The sequence below is a fragment of the Cervus canadensis genome, chromosome 9 (assembly GCF_019320065.1).
Source record: "Cervus canadensis isolate Bull #8, Minnesota chromosome 9, ASM1932006v1, whole genome shotgun sequence".
Taxonomy (NCBI): Eukaryota; Metazoa; Chordata; class Mammalia; order Artiodactyla; family Cervidae; genus Cervus; species Cervus canadensis.
The window spans coordinates 76,650,633-76,667,981 of record NC_057394.1 but is presented as its reverse complement, the minus strand read 5'-3'; the positions used below and the strand labels follow the sequence as shown (position 1 = coordinate 76,667,981).

The window sequence follows — 17,349 nt, the reverse complement described above, 5'->3', positions numbered from 1 at the left end:
ATTGATGGTACAGTCTTAAATGGGTGTCATACTACAAATTATCATGTTACATTCTTCTCATTAGTATACCAGAACCATTTCTTTATTGTTGCCTTCGAAAATTACTGCTTCCTTTGTTCTTGGTGGGGGGAAAAAAGGATGTATGCTTATCTGATACAGGATGGTTATCTTTCTTAAAAAAATAAACTTGAGTAATGTAACAATTCTAATTATAGATTTTATATCTAGATCCCAGTGGTAATGTATACAAAATATTTTCTTCATTCTGACTTTAGTTATTAGTGCTTAGTTTGGTCTTTAAGTTTTAGCAGAAACACTATTTTTACTCTTACTAGTGATAATGTACTTAATTCCTATCATTAATGGAAGAAATTTTTTTGCTATTAAGTGATATTCACCCAGGGTCTTAGCACTTTCAAAGTTAAAGTTAAAATTAGATTTTTTTTAAGGTAAGTTTTGGGGGTTAAAGTCTGGTATATTCATTTAAATAGTGAGGTTTGTTTTTAAGATTCATAATTTCAAAATTCTTCTCTCTTTATGTGATATAATTTTAATGTATATATTTTATATTCTCACTTTAATAATATAAATATTGTACATTCTATACATTTTAAAGCAGGAGACTGAATAGTTTTTTAGTTACTCTATTTACTAAAGAATATCGAACACTAAAGTCATGGTTATTGAAAAGAAATTTATTTTTCCCTAAAATTATTTTAAGGGAAAATAATTTTTAAGTATGAGTAGGTTTTTAGATTATTTTTATTTTAAAATAACATGTTTATAAAATAAAAAAAATAAAAAAATAAAAATAAAAAATAAAAAATAAATAACATGTTTATGTCATTTAGAACTTTTAAAAACATAGCCATATTTATTTTTAAATGAAAAACAGATATTTAGCCACTAACTTGTGAGAATGTTGAAATAGTAACATATACAAATAGCCTGCCTTTCCCTACCTCTCTTTGTTTTAGTCCTGGATTAGACAAGGAAAGCATGCTTTCTAAGTATCATGTGATCTTTAAAACTGTATAGCTCTAACCTATAAAGTTACCTTTTCCTTTTAAAGTCTCTCATTTCAAAATTAAAACCATAGATTTTTTTTTTTTTTTTTTTTTTAGTGTTTGGAAGTAGCTTGAATTAAAAACAATAGAATTCTTAAAAAGTCTAGTTTGAAACTGTGAAATTTTATAATCTTGATTGGAAATGTCACTTCTGTCTCTTTGCCATGATGTTTCTTCTTCCTGTCCTTCATCTGTCCCTGGTTAAAGACCTCTGCTCACCCTTCACCCCAACATAAATCCCCTCTAATGTATTCTTTGATTATCCAGCTGATAAGAGCCCCTTCATTCTCCAGTGCCTGCCCCCAGCCTCTTTAGGTGTATTATTCACATAAAGGGCAGTGTGAAATACGATGTGTGTGAAGAATGATCTGGGTTGGGGCATTTCACCTTCCTGAAGGACCAGAGAGATCCAGGAAAAATCTCAGGAACTTGCTAACATACCTCAAATAATAGTAATGGTTATTATTGTTTTTTAAATTATTATTATTCACATGGCTCATGGTCAGTGCTACATTGTTTTATCTTCCCAATTAAACTGCACATTGTTCTACATAGGGTGGGGACTACATTTCACAGCTCATGACTGTCAAAGGCAGCAGCAGAATAGTGGGCATTTCTGGATTTCATATCAGAAGATCTGTATTTGAGTCTCATCTTTGTCACACTGATCTTCTGATCTGTTTCTTCATAAAATGGAAATGCATTCACTACTTATTTGCTCCTCCATTGCCTTCTTAAAATCTTTTTTACTCTACACAGCAGACATAAAGAAAAATCCACAAATTGTTTTGAAAATACGATTTTAAAAAACTGTTACCAAATGTAACATCCTGCACTCAAGCCAGGAACAAGAAAATGGCCAGTTCTCATGAAGCCCCTTCCACCCAACTTGCCAAACGTACACCCCTTGCGCTGCCTGTTGGTGAAACTATGTCCATGTATTTACTTTATACGTGCTAAAATTTCTACTCTGAGGTGTTGAGAGTTGTTGTTGCAAACTTCTGGGATTCTGTTAATTGGCCTTCAACTTTTATAAACATAATCACCCTTTCTGATCATGTCTTGTTCCTAAGTGGTCCTATGTGGAAACTCAGGGTGATAGACTCAGGAAACAGAATGCAGTGAATCTTAGAACACTTCCCTTGTTTTTCCTTTTTTTAAACTAATAGTCAAACCAGCCATCTCAGATATAGCTTGGATAACTTGTTTGTTTATGTTCCTTTACCCTTTGGCACTTTGACAATCTGCTACTTTTCCACCCTCTTAGAATCTATTCTTTCTTTAAACTTTTTATGATAATGTTGTTGTTGTGATTAATGTTATTAATATTATCTTACTTTCAAACTGTATAAATACCCTAAGTTCCTTGGGGATCATCTCTTTTTAGTTGTAAAATCCCATACATGTATTAGAGAGCTTAGTCATCTTTTAGAAATGATTTGAAATTTTCCATTACTAGATTTTTCCTTCAACCTAAAAATATTTTTCTCAATGATCATTAACCTAAAACTGTAAAAGAAACAACAACAGAAAACTTTGTAAATGGATGTAGAAATATGACTTGGCATTATTTGCTGTCGTCAGAAATACCTGGCCTCCTATAATATATTATTGCTCATCTGTTCACAATTGGATACTTCAGGCCCTTGGGGTCTCTAAGTACCTAGGAAATTGCTAAGCCAGAGGAAATGGAGCTTTTCATCATGCTCAATTTAAGAGCTAGAGCATTTTGAAGGGCTCTAAATAACCTTGCATCTTCTCCCTAGCTTGAAGGAGACATTGAGCATCTGGTAGAATAAGAGAAGAAACAAGATTGGACTCTTACCAGATCCCCAATATCAAGACTTTTACAAAATGCCCGTCATTGTCCTTCAGCTGATGGGAACGTGTCCCCATCAGTTGCGCTGTCACTCCTGGATGTCGGAGGCCTGCATTTCCCTCACATTCCTACCCATCATTTGACAAATTCCTCCTGTCCTCTTCTTAGATTCCCTGCTGTAAAGAAGAAATTTATGGCAGAGCTCAAAGAATTACGGCACAAAGAGCAGAGCCCATATATCGTTCAAAGCATCATCAGCTTGATAATGGGGATGAAGTTCTTTCGAATTAAGATGTATCCAGTGGAGGACTTTGAGGCCTCTCTTCAGTTTATGCAGGTACTGTCTTGGGTGGGAACTTCTGTATCTTCCCTCCTCAGAGTGACTGACCTGAAATGTGAGAACCCATTCACTAAAGTCCTACTTTTTTTTCTCAATAATTCATGTGCTTATTCGCTTAGTAGTGTCCAACTCCCTGTGACCCGTTGGACTGCAGCCCACCAGGCTCCTCTATCCATGGGATTTTTGGGGCAAGAATACTGGAGTGGGTTGCCATTTCCTCCTCCAGGGGATATTCCCCAACCAGGGATTGAACCCATGTCGCTTGTGTTTCCTGCATTCCCGGCGAGTGGGTTTCATAACCTAGTAATAGAATTTCAGGCATATAATTTCATTTTTAAACTCATATCATCTTTGGAGTAGGTGTACAGTGGAATTTTATTTGTAGATTTTTTTTCTTTTTTTCACTCATGGGTTGCATATTATTCTGTTAATAAAATGTGTCTTTATTTTTTACTTTTTAAGATCAATAGTATTGAGTTGGCAATGTTAACATTTCTAGGCATCAGAACTTTAAGTAATGAAATCTTTTTTATACTTACTGTAAAACTCAACTAAACCATGTAGGTTTAGGTGTCTGTGACACAGTGGTCACCATTTTGTACTAAAGAATTATTGCTAATAAGGATTTCCCAGCGTATATAGCTGTATTAGATTTTATAAAACTTTAGTATCTGAAGGAATTTTTTTTCTAATGGTGTTGTGAATTAGATTTAGTGGGAATCTTAATAAAGAGTTTCAATACCGGGGTTATGAATGAAGGTTGTTCCACTTCATACCTGCTAGGATGGCTGTAAGCAGAAAGACAGATGACAGCAAGTTACCTGTTGGTGAGGTTGTAGAGAAGTGATAACCCTCATACACTGCTGGTGGGAATGTAAAATAGACAAGCAGCTTTTGAAAACAGTTTGGCAATTCCCCAAATATTTAAATCTAGAATCCCAAATATTTAAATCTAAATCCCAAATATTTAAATCTAGAATCATCAATCATCAATCCAGTAATTCCAATTCTAAGTATATATCCAAGAGAAATGAAAATGTATGCCCACATAAAATCTTGAATGTAACTGTTCATAGAAGCATTATTCCTAATAGCCAATATCCAGGAGAGGCAAACCCATAGAGATGGGAAGTAGGTTAGTTGTGTTGGGCTGGAGGAGGCAACTGTGCTTAGGGAGGGCCAGGCTTCTGGCTCATGGGTGCTAAGTTTCTTTCTGTGATAATGAAAAGGTTCTACATTTGACTGTGATGAAAGATGTACAGTTGTGAATATACTAAAAGCTATCAAGTTGTACACTTTTTATAAGAGTGAATTGCATGGTATGTGAACTGTATTCAATAAAACTGTTTAAAAAAAGAAGAATATAGGCCCATATCAAACTTGTACAATTCAAGCTTCAGTGCTTATCAGTTCTGTGACCTTGTACAAGTCACAACCTAACTCTTCCCAGCTTCACTTACCTTGTCTGCAGAGTGGTAACAGTGACACTCACTTTGGAAGGTGGTTCTGGGCATTCTTGGACTCAGTAAATAATATTTTTCTCTCTCTCATGCTAATGATTCGTGTGTATGTGTACATGCATGACAATTTGAAATGATATTTACATATGTATGCAAAATAATGTAGGAAAAGGGCCATAATTCTGGGAACCATAATGCCCCATTCTGTATAGGGAAAACAGTCTCAAAGACTTTGCATGCTAGTAATGCCTGTCTTGGACTGAGGTCTTAGTATGATATCATATACTGGGGACTTGAGTAACTATTGCTGCTGATAGTCTCAACGGGGACTGAAAAAAAAGTGGTAATAGTTGATACACATATTAACCTGTCATCAGAAGTACCTGTAGCCTTGGATTCTCCCATGAAAGCTACATCTGGAAAAGACCACAGTAAGTTATGGCCCAAAAGGTGAGAAAGGGGAAGGGGGCTGGCAGAATTCTAAACAGGCCAACTCTTCTAATAAATTATTCCCCAGGCAACCAAAAGCACCCTTTGGGGTCAGGAGTCCCGGGCAAAGACATCCTTGCTAGAGGAATGCTTCCAAACGTTTCCTTGTCCCAGGTCGGGAAGGGAAGCATTTCAGACTTGCTCATGAAACTATCTGAACAATAAACACCTAAAATGTCAGGGCTAACAAGTAAACATCTTTGTGCCCCGGGTTGTCAGGGGGGCCTAAAACAAGTTGAATGTCTCTGCCTCTCTCCGCATGTTTACCTTCTCTGGGGATCTGTATTTGTGGGTTATTCAAGGACCCAGCCCCCACCCCCCCCCCACCCCCACATAGTAGCTAGTCAACAGAAATTTGTTGGAAATAAATGAATGAACCAACCAGTAAGTCAGTGGATGAACACCTGCTTACTGGTTATAGATGCTTTGTCCTTTCAGCATCATGATTTTGGGAGAGAAATTAGGGGGAGAGTGAGAAAACCAGCCCTGTAAAATGTCATTGGAGGCTATTGTGAACTTAAATGTAAATGCTGGACTCCAGTGATTTTTTTTTAATAGATTATGGTGTATGCAATGTTACTGAGTGTTACTAAATTAAGATCTGTTGACTTAAATTTGTTTACCTGCAATTTTCTGTGCACATTTCAATCTTTCTTCCTCCCTTGACTCTTATTCTGCTTCTCAGGAATGTGCACATTACTTTCTCGAGGTCAAAGACAAAGATATCAAACATGCCTTGGCTGGGCTGTTTGTTGAAATTCTTGTCCCAGTGGCTGCTGTAAGTTACATTTTCATTTTAAAGAATCTCTTCAAATTGGATTAGAGAATCAGCAATTTCATTAAGTATAATATGAACATTCATCTCTGTTTCAGGCTGTTAAAAATGAAGTTAATGTTCCCTGCCTCAGAAACTTCGTTGAAAGCCTGTATGATACCACGCTGGAACTTTCTTCTCGAAAGAAGCATTCCTTGGTTAGTAACTATGAGAAAATTCAAAACACAAAACTGCAGTGACCCAAATTCCTAGGCTGAGGTCTGTTTGAGAGTCATAAGAGTTCCGCAGATAGGAGAATTACCTACAGCTCCCTCAAAAAGTGCTAAGTCCTGTCTGACTCTTGTGATTCAGTGAACTGTAGCCTGCCAGGCTCCTCTGTCCATGGGATTCTCAAAAAGAGGAAGCATTTCAGAATTTGGAGCTGGTACATAATATTAAACATTGATTGAATCATGATAACCCGAGGGAATTCGACCATGTTTCCTCAAGGACCCTACTAGTCCTAAAGATTCTGCTGTTTATGTTCAAGGATTGGTTTAACTTAATTTTTATTTTAATTTGTACTTTTTCCAATCTGAAAGCTAAAGATGCTAACAAAAGTTTCTCTTCTCAAGCCTCAGGAACTTTCACTGGCTAATTCCTATCCTTACTTTCAGAATCAAAATGGAACCAGACAGGAAAGGGAGTTAGAACACAGAGAGTTGCCCATGAGAAAGATTCTCTGAAGGCTGAGAGAACAGTCTTGGGGAATGCTTTTGTGCTGAAAAGCAGCATAGAAGCTTTTTAAATTACATCACCCTTTTTCCTCCATTGTCCATCTCCATTGTCCTCAGAAACACTTGCAAAATGCCCACTTCTGCATGACACCCATTGGGTCTGGAAGTGTTACAAAGTCGGGGATGGTGAATAAAGCTCTGGTTTTGAGTTGGAAGGTGGTAGACCAGCTGGACCTGTGATGGTATAGAGGAAGCTGGTTGCTTAGATTGCTGATTTCTAGTACTGTGTATGTTAATCTTTAAAGTATGAACATTACCACCATTATCTGAGCAAGTACTCAGAGTTGCTTTGCTGGAAGTGGTGACAGATTTGTTCATTTGTCTACATTCTGTGGTCTCTGTGACTGCTTGTATTTTGTTTTTTAAATTACCAGCTGTAATTAGAGTCGTACTCAATGACAGTGGTAGTTCAACATCACTTTAAAACTAAGTTAATTTTTTAAAAAAAGGCAAGTTAATGGAATGTTAAGCACTGAATCTCACTGTGGCAATAGATTTTTGCTAATTCAAGTTAATAGATGAACCAGTTATATTTTTGTTTAAATCTTCACTAGCCCTTGTTTTCGGGGGAGCCATTAAGGTGTATACTATCTGGTTCAGCAAAATGGCGGCGAGTTCTGCATGTATACTGTAAAAGCCACCCTCCAGCTTTTCTGTCTTCTCCAGTTGCTGTGGGAAACCTGCCCAGTCAAGCAGGAAAACCACAGTAGCACCTCTGTTTATTCGGTCGTAAGCAAATTCCTCCTGCGGTTAAATTTGTCTTGGTGGAGTTTACCAGGGCAATAACATTTCTTTTAGGAATCTTCCTTAATTACAGGAAGATTGCATGCAAAAGAAAATATATACACCTACCTCTAAGACAGGGACAAACTAGTAGATGTTTATGAGCAAAAAAACCAGTAACATTTTTCAAATCAGTGAGCCTTCCTCCTTTTTTTTCCAGAGGATTGAGAGTGATCTCTGATTGTTTTTAAAATTCATAAGGGAAGACTAAATCAGTGAATCAGATTTCTATTTGTGATCCATGAAACTCACTCTACCCTGTACATTGTTGTTTCTGTTTAGTCACTAAGTCATGTCAGACTCTGCAACCCTATGGACTATATCCTGCCAGGCTCCTCTGTCCGTGGGAACTCCCAGGCAAAAATACTGGAGTGCTTGCCATTTCCTTCTCCAAGAGATCTTCCTGACCCAGGGATCGAACCCACCTCTCCTGCATTGGGAGGCAGATTCTTTACCACTGAGCCACCAGGGAAGCCCAACCTTATACACAACTCTAGAGTATTCCATTTCCATCCTTCTCAGAAACACTTGCAAAATGCCCACCTCTATGAGGCACCCGTTGGGTGTGGGTGTGTTACGGAGTCTGGCCCGTACGGCACACGGGGGAGATGGATGGACGGACGGTGGTTCCAGAGAGTGTTACCGGAGTGGTTGCAGTTCCATCGTCCTGTGACCTCCCCTTCTCTCCCCTCAGGCCTTGTACCCACTGGTGACCTGTCTGCTCTGCGTCAGCCAGAAGCAGCTGTTCCTCAACAGGTGGCACGTTTTCCTCAACAACTGCTTATCCAACCTTAAAGTGAGTATTTGTCAGCTCGACAAGCTCTCTTATGAAAACATGAGTCTGAGGCTGCTGTGTGCTCCTGAGAGTGACTCCTGAGGTTTGCGGGGGAAATGATCCTAGACTATTGGAATAATGAAAAAAGTATTAATGAGCGTTTTCCTTTTTAAATATAGTCCATTTTAGAAGGTGATTGGGGTTAAGAGAAATCATGTCAAATTTGAGAGGGGAAATCTTCTAAATTTTTAAAAAAATGTTGATTTTCTTATTGAAGTACAGTTGATTTACAGTGTTGTAAAATCTTATCTAATAAGGATCACTCGAAAGGTAGAATTAAATGCCCCTTTATATGCATCTATGTGTGCTCAGTCGTGTCAACTCTTTGCGACCCCGTGGACTGTAACCTGCCAGGCTCCTCTGTCCATGGAATCTCCCAGGCAAGAATACGGGAGGGTTCAGGATGGAGGAGACACATATATACCTATGGCCAATTCATATTGATGTATGGCAAAAACTATCACAATACTGTAAAGTAATTATCCTCCAATTAAAATAAATAAATTTTTAAAAAAAAGAATACTAGAACAGGTTGCCATTTCCTTCTCCAGAGGATCTACCTGACCCAGGGATCGAACCCTCATCTCTCGCATCTCCTGCATTGGCAGGCAGATTATTTACCACTAGTGCCTCCTGAGAAGCTCATCTGCACCTATGGTCAGGCTTTAAATGACTGAAAAAAGAGGAGGTCACACGTCACTGACAGAAGCAGGTGAAATGCTTTCAGAAGCTCACCCAATCCTCTTCCAGCCTCCCTCTGACTCATTCCAGGCTAGGAAAACATTAGGTTGGCCAAAAAGTTCGTTTGGAGTTTCTGTAAAATGTTGTGGAAAAATCTGAATGAACTTTTGGATCAGCCTGTTATTTGCGGAGGGGTTTGTGGGGAACATTTATTCTGTGGGAGGACTGAGCTACTAACAGAAAGCACTTATTTCCTGTCTCTGTTATTTGTGGTTATTTGAAGATATTCTGTTCAAGCCACATGACATTCAATTATTAGTCCCAGGCGCTCACTGAACAACGGCTGTTCAGGTGCTGGGTGATGTGAGGAACCAAGGCATGGTCCCTGAAACCGAGGCATGCATGTTCAGTTGCCCAGTTGTGTCTGACTCTTTGCGGCCCCACGGACTATGTGTCCACCAGGCTTCTCTGTCCATGGGATTCCCCAGGCAAGAATACTGGAGTGGGTCGCTGTGCCCTCATCCAGGGGATCTCTTCCACCCAGGGATTGAACCCGAGTCTCCTGCATTAATTGGAGAAGGAAATGGCAGCCCACTCCAGTATTTTTGCCCGGAGAATCCTATGGATAGAGGAGCCTGGTGGGCTACAGTCCGTGAGGTCGCACAGAGTCGGACACAACAGAGCGATTTAGCAGCAGCAGCAGCTCCTGCATTGGCAGGCAGATTCTTTACTACTGAGTCACCTGGGAAGACCTTGAAACCGAGGAATTTAGAGTTAAAACAACCATAATGATTAGCATTTAAATTGCCTTAAAAACTTGAACATGGTGAACAGATTTTAAGTTTTAGTGACCTGTTGATAAAAGTCAACTAAGTGAACACCATTTCTAATATAAGTGCAAATAGCACCTAATGATCATAATTGTTCTCCCTTGTGTCCAAAAACATTGAATTCCTTTTATAATTTTAATGCTTCTTCAGAATTTTAAAAATATACTTAGTTATAAAATCCTGTATGTGCTTGTACATGCTTTCTTATCTTTTTTATTTTAAGACACTTTAATTTAGTGAAGTGGTTAAGATTAATTATATTATTTTGGCATTTACCATCATGACACAGTAATCTGCATTGGAGCTGTTTGAAGCAGTAGCTAGGTACTGGCTCTGAAAGCTGATTGTGAAATCCAAGATTAGAATCATTTATTTTATTCAAATTGGCAGGGAAATATAATAGCAGTGGATATAGAATTAAGCCTTTAAGAATTCTGGAAAACAAAGTGCTTTTCAGGATATCAGCTATTATATAATGGCCACTTTCAGATGTTTTATTCAGGGATTTATCCATCTGTCATATGCCTCTAACACATAGCTTAATGTTATTTTTTGTTGTTACTTCATCCACTTGTATGTTTTTCAGTTTTTCTAGTTAAACATGTTTTTTTCTTCTACTTTTACACAAAGAAAAAGTCCATTTTGTTCAAAACAAAAAAAAGAGTCGATTAAGAATGCTCAGTTTTCTGTATCTTATGCTAAACATTTGTGATGAATTTTAGTTAGTATCAAAATAGTGTTTTGCATTAAAATTTACTATTGTGGCCAAAAAGACCAACATTTTTTTGTGTCCAGAATTGCTTTTGAAATACGGAAGCATAATCTTACTTTGAACTTAATTGCTTTATATTTAAATATAAAATCAGCCACTTAAAAAAAATTTTATTGAAGCATAGTTGCTATACGATGTTGTGTTAATTTCTACTGTATAGCAGAGTGAACCAGCTATACATATACATATATTCCCTCTTTTTTTAGATTTCCTTCCCATTTTGGTCACTGCTGAGCATTGAGTAGCATTCCTTGTTTTATACAGTAGGTTCACATTAGTTACCTATTTTAATTGATTTACAGTTGGAATACTATGTGAATGTCTGGTGGAAGCCCATCAAAAAGACTTAATAACAGAGTTACACACAGCCCTCAAGAGAAGAGCTACACACTGATGATGTTTCCCTGTGTGAATATTTCAAGAGTCAGGATTTCCCAAAGGGGAAAGCAGTAAGATCAGAAAGGTACTCGAAGTGGGGAAGATAGGAAAGTCAGTTATATAAAAACTAGATGTAGGGTGCCTGTCCTCGAGGAGCTTGGCATTTCAATGGGGGATGTGTAATAAAGTTTCAAAATGCATGTGGCAGACGAGGAACGTAAAAGCTGGGAGTGAGGAGACACCTGTGCCATTTCTACGGGTCAGGTGCCCAGTGAAGCATGGAAGAGGTAGTTATAGGCAAAGGAGAAGCAATGATACTTCACTTAATGGGTAGTAAATGGTTGAAATTCACCTCCTCAAGGGTAAAAGGTATAGAAAATCTTTGATGAGCTACAGTTGAAATAAAATTGTAGCGCATGTATTTAGAACTCAACCCAGTAAGGATTAAATGGGACCATTTAAAAATGTCATTAATATACAGAAAACCTTCCAAACCTCCTCAAGAGTCCTCAACAGGCAAGAAATACCCAGGGAAAAGCTAACATAGTTTCAGGAGCACACTTTGTCTTGAATGGCTTCAGTATTTTGTGGGGTTTAGAGCCAACCATATCATTTCAAAAAGGACCTCCAGTCCAGCTCTTTCCTCTGTTCACTGTCCCTTCTTGTTCCCCCTCCACCCCCTACACATGCTGAGGTGTAATGAACCCAGTGTTTGCCCCCTGCGTGTTGAACTTGGTAGCCAGCTTTGATGTGTTCTGCCGGGGAGAGTTGTCAAGGTGGCAGCATGACATAGGGCAGAGTAGAAATGTGTGTGAGCATGAAAAATCTGCTTTTAAAGTAAACAAGCTCTCAGATTCAGCGCTCATTTAATGTCAGTGCCCTGGTTTATCCTCAGCGTCAGTCTGTCAGGAGCAGGCTGTTTCCGTAACACAAACGTGAAGTCTTTATTTACACTTGTTAACTCGGTCAACCATGTGTTAGCAATCTGCCCTTGTAAAGTGGTGAGAAATTTATGACACCTTCTCACCACGACCTTGACATCGTTCAGGAACTTCTGGCCAGTGAGGACCAATACTTTATGCTTTTATGAATTTTATGTCAGAATTTGAATATACTGAGCTGTTAAAAAATGCTACATTCCCTCCTGTCTACCCTAGTATATCTAATTCTGAAAAAGGGAAATATGTTTTAAAAACTTGATTTAATAGTGCTTTCATATTTTGTCATGAATCCCCATTTATTAATAGTTTTTTTAAACTGAAATTAGTAAGTGTTCATCATAAGTATGTGCAAGTTTCTTGTCCTTGAAAATAGATATAATTGGAAGAACCTTTACATTTTCTTTTTCTTACAATAATTAATAAATATTAAAACCAGTGAAGTCTTCTTTATTAGAAAGAAAAGAAACCTCAAAAGTTAAGAAATTCATTTATTCAATGTAGTTAATAACAAGAAGAGGTCTCATTAATTGGAGATTAGTTATGAGGCAGGCCAGCAGTAGGGCTTTTAAATGTATGTCGTGGATTAGCATGACAATATCACAGGCTGCATTGAATTCCCCATATGCTTTCATGTTATTATTTATGTTTTTTCCAGAAATTTTGCTCAGATGGCAATTTTTTTTTTAACTTTTCTTTTTATGTTGAAGTGTAGCTAATTAAAAATGTTATGATAATTTCAGGTGGACAGTAAAGGGACTCAGCCATATATATACATGTATCCATTCTCCCCCAAACTCCCCTCCCATCCAGGCTGTTACACAACATTGAGCAGAGTTCCCCTGTGCTCTCCTGTAGGACCAGTGGGGAAGGATGGGGGAAAGAAAGGATAGTTAGGGAGTTTGGGATTGACATGTACATACTGCTGTATTTAAAATGCTCAGAAATATTGAAGGTGTATCATCTGAAGGTTAGACATTAGTCAGCATAGCCTCAAAGTCCTAGAAACCAAAGTACAGAATTAAAAAGATTTCTCTTTTTCTCTCAGTCCCTATTTGCACTAGGACTAGAATGCATTCACTTAGTCAGCTGGTCATCAATTCTTCACCAGAAATGTACCAGGCAGTGTTCCAGATGCTGGGAATAAGTGATGAATGAGATAGTGACGCTTGCAGTTCTTTTAGACTTTGTAATTCAGTGGAGGAGACAGACAGGAAACAAGTAAACAGATAAGGAGGAAAACTTCAGGTGGTGCTAACTGCTATGAAGAAAATCAAATAGGACATAATGATAGAGAATCACACATTCAGAATGGTGCAGGGAGGGGCGGAGACAAGAAAGGTCTTTTGATTGCCATTAAGAATATCAAAGTTTGGCTGCCATTAATTTTTTGGATGAATCCTATTTTGGGCACTTCATATATCTTAATGTGTAATAATCACAATGAAGTTAAAGGAGTGCTTTTAACTTTTCATGTAAATATTAGGGTATTTAATGATGCCTTTTTTTGCAAAGGGGAAGCATTGAGTAATAAGGATTCCACAGTCATTGCCTGAATGCATTAAAGTGTATGGTCCTATTTAAAACAACTACTCTCCTCTTAGTAAATATGACATTTAAATGGTACAGTATTAACTATTTAAAATAGTTTTCAAGAAATAGTTATTCTGTTTTAATATAACTTTATTTCTATAAATTTGAGAACATTTCATCTATGTTTCAGATCTATCAAAGGCACATTTCAAAGTGGAATTTATAAATTCTGATAGAACATACATTGGGTCAGGAAATTAGTGAGCAGATGACAGGTGTGTTACTTACTTTAAATGTCTTTTTTATTCAGCCAGTGAATAGAAAAAATAATCTCTGTAGATTGTTGGTATGGTAATTTTAGAGGTTATCCTAAACTATAGCACATAATGTCATTTGGATAATACAGTCATCAAAAAGATTGAATTATGATCAAAGTAATTTGATTCAGGTATCAAAAGGAAATGCAGAAAAGAAGGAAGGTGTGGACTGGGATAGGCACTGACTTATAGCAGAAACCAACAGGTTTACTTAAGTGCCTTTACTTGCAATGGAAGAGAGATCTAGAAGAGTTTTAAGTATAGTAAGATCAAAGAAGTCTGGGTGACTGGGTGCAAGTGGTCAACTGATGGATCATGGGAAACATTGGTCTATCCAATGACCCTATCACCAGCCAAGTTATCAGTGACTTCAATGCTCCTTACTTTTAATGTTAACACTGAATTGCTTTAGCTAAGTCAAAAGGTTAAAATTTAAAGAAGGTGGACATGGGATTGGGCAGACTGACATGTCGTGTAAAGTCTGGAAGATCCACTCTGAAACCTACTCATTTCTTGAACAGTTTTATCAATGTAACCTCAGCTCTGCTATAAAGAAATTATTGGTTAATAATTGAGAAGCATATGCTAATGGGAGAAGAGAGTAGTCTTTCAGTCTTGGAGTAGAGATCTTTGATACAGAGGTCAGTGGTTTGACACATAGGTTAAAAATGTCAGCATCCTGAGACAATATAGTAAGACCTTGTATGTTAGCTGCTGTTGGAATATGAAGGCAGTGAAGAAGTCCTGTCTTCAAGCAGAGTACAATCTAGTCGTTGCCAGTAGCATATTTAGGCAGTCTTCATATAATCTTAAATTGAAATCATTCATGGTTTGAAGACACTGGGGCCAGATTGCCTGGGTTTTAATTCTGGTTCTGTCACTTATTAGCTCCTCTGGGTCTTGACTCCCTCATCCTTTAAGGACACAGTAGCAGTATCTACTTTGTAGATTGTGCTGAGCATTAAAAAGAGTTAATATACATACAACTTTGATAACAGTGCCTGATACAGTGGGTATCCTGTAACATGCACGTTCCAGTTTCTGAGAAAATAGTCTTTACTGGAACAGAAGTCAGTTGCTATCCCAGGTGTCATTTACAGGCTTGAAGACCTGAGCCAATGATTTGACTTCTGTCAAAGACAGAATCCTCCCAGTTGATGTCATGGGCTATGAAAGTACTTTTGAAATAGCAAAATGTGATACAGGTGTGAGATATTTAGTAATATTGTATCATGTCGATTAGCTTCAGCTATGTACTGAGGGTTGCCTTTAGTTCCTATATAAAGAAATTTTGCTTATGCATCAGGTTGTTCAGCTACTACTCAATTTGCCTTTTTTCCCCAGACTTTAAAATTTTTATTTTGTATTGGGGTCTAGCCAATTAACAATGTTATGGTAGTTTCAGGTGAACGGTGAAGGGACTCAGCCATGCATATACATGTACCCATCTTCCCCCAAAGCCTCCTCCCACAGTTTCTTTTTTAAATTATTTACCAATAACCTGCTGAATGGCAGTCACTGAGGGCACAACAGTGAACAACCCAGAGGTCCTGGAGCTCACAGTCTGGTAGGAAACCTATAGGAGATCAACATTCTAGAAGACAGACAGCAGGAGCCCTTGGTAATCTCCCCAGGGTGGAGGAAGGAGTGGGGGGGTAGTGGAATGTAACAGAGGAGTAACACCTAATGAATCTTGCTGGGGAGTAGGAATTTTCTAAGTAGAACAAGGGCAGGAAGGCATTCCAGGCATTCGATGAATTGCAGAAGGGATATAACAGCGCAGAGCACACCGGAGGTGAAGGCAGGAGGTGGGGATGGGGGAGCCAGGTCACCAGAGGCCCCTGTTGCACCACATCATGGAATCTGGACATTGTCCAGGAGGTGCTGAGAAGCCACTTAACTTGAAATGCAGGGGGGAGTAAACAGTCACAGTGCAGTTTAAGAATATCATCTGATAGTGCTGAGAATGGAAGAGAAGCCAGGGAAATCATGTTAGGAGGGAACTGCGGTGACCAGTCGTATCATCTCGGAATGCTAAAAAATCAATTACCAGTCCAGGAAAACACGAGTAAAACAAAGCAAAACCTGAAGTCAGCCACTTTGCTCTTTGGTCTCTATGGGAGCAAAAGAGGACTGTCTCAAATGTATTCTTAAGAATGAAAGAACATCAGTCGCAATAAGATGCTTCAAAAAGATAATTGTGGGTAGACGGAAAGGAAAAAAGTATAAGAGAAGTTGAGCAGAAGACAGTGATGTGAATCATTGAAACTGGAGAGCTTAGTTAAGCTCCTCAATGAAAGTTAGATGATTACTTGCTCTACTGGATCATGACTCACAGTGTCAGATAAGGCCTGAGAGAGAATTTTGAATGATACACGATGCAAACATAAGATTTGTTGTTCAGTTGCTCAGTCATGTCCAACTCTTTGCGACCCCATGGACTGCAGCACCCCAGGCTTCCCTGTTCTTTGCCATCTCCCGGAGCTTGCTCACACTCATGTCCATTGAGTCAGTGATGCAATCCAATCATCTCATCCTCTATCATCCCCTTCTCCTACTGGCTTCAATCTTTCCCAGCATCAGGGATACTTATATATATATATAAGTAAAGAGAAACTCACAAAGGTGAAGATATTCCCACTAGAATGGCAGCTTCCCGAAGTCAGGGACTACATCTCCTTTGCTGCTGGATCTGTGTCTTATATATAATAATAGTTACTGTGGGCAGGAACTAGATTCCCTTTGTGCACTAGCTCATTTAGTTCTCTTAACAGTCCTAGGAGGGAGGGAGGATTAGCATTGTTTCACAGACAGGGACAATCAGGCCCAGAGAGATTAGGAGGGTCCCTGACGTTGGCCACACCACTCATAAATTACAGAGTGAGGATGTATTTAAAACCGGGCAGTATTTAAAAAAAAAAAAATAATAAAAATAAAACCGGGCAGTGTGTGTCTAGAGTCTGCTTTTAACTAGTGTGTAAGCATGTTAAGAGACCTTTACTGGTCTGGAGGAAGGATAATTAGAATTCCTGACATTTTTAAATGATAGACTATTTTAAATGCAACTTTACTAGTTTAAAGTTCCTGTATGTATCTAAGACATGCAACAAATTATAAGTTTTATCACTTGTTTTACTAAAAGATAAAAAAAAAATCCTTTATGTGTAAATGTATGCTTCTAAAAAGTTGGGACTTTTTTTCCTGGAGCTAGAAAAAGTAGTTATAAAGTTTATTTGGAAGAGTAAACATACAGGAATATATAAGAAAACTCTAAAAATAGAAAAAGAACAGTGGATGCTGGAAGATAGGCCATACTAGATAATAAAACACATCATAAGGCCTCAAAAATTAAAGTGATGTTTTATCATTTTATTTGTTTAGATTAATAGAAGAAAAAAAGCCAGAATGAGACCAAAATGCATGTGGAAATTTCAAATTTTTTAATTGAAATTTCAAATTTTATAATGATCACATCAAGGAGTTATTTTAAAACTGTTTTGGCATAAGAACTCTATCTTTCCTAAATCTGAAAAGCTACTCCCTATAGTCTTTTCCA

At 38.0% G+C, this 17,349-nt stretch overlaps 1 protein-coding gene across 6 annotated transcripts in view; it reads left to right on the top strand.

Moving 5' to 3' along the window:
- FRY (FRY microtubule binding protein) overlaps positions 1-17,349 on the top strand; it is a 424,070-nt gene that overhangs the window by 270,534 nt on the left and 136,187 nt on the right. For all 6 annotated transcript variants that reach the window (XM_043477466.1, XM_043477462.1, XM_043477461.1 and 3 more), the window contains 4 exons: positions 3,055-3,223; positions 5,861-5,953; positions 6,049-6,147; positions 8,204-8,305. In XM_043477466.1, coding sequence (XP_043333401.1) covers positions 3,055-3,223; positions 5,861-5,953; positions 6,049-6,147; positions 8,204-8,305 — 463 coding nt within the window. The remainder of the gene's footprint in view (positions 1-3,054; positions 3,224-5,860; positions 5,954-6,048; positions 6,148-8,203; positions 8,306-17,349) is intronic.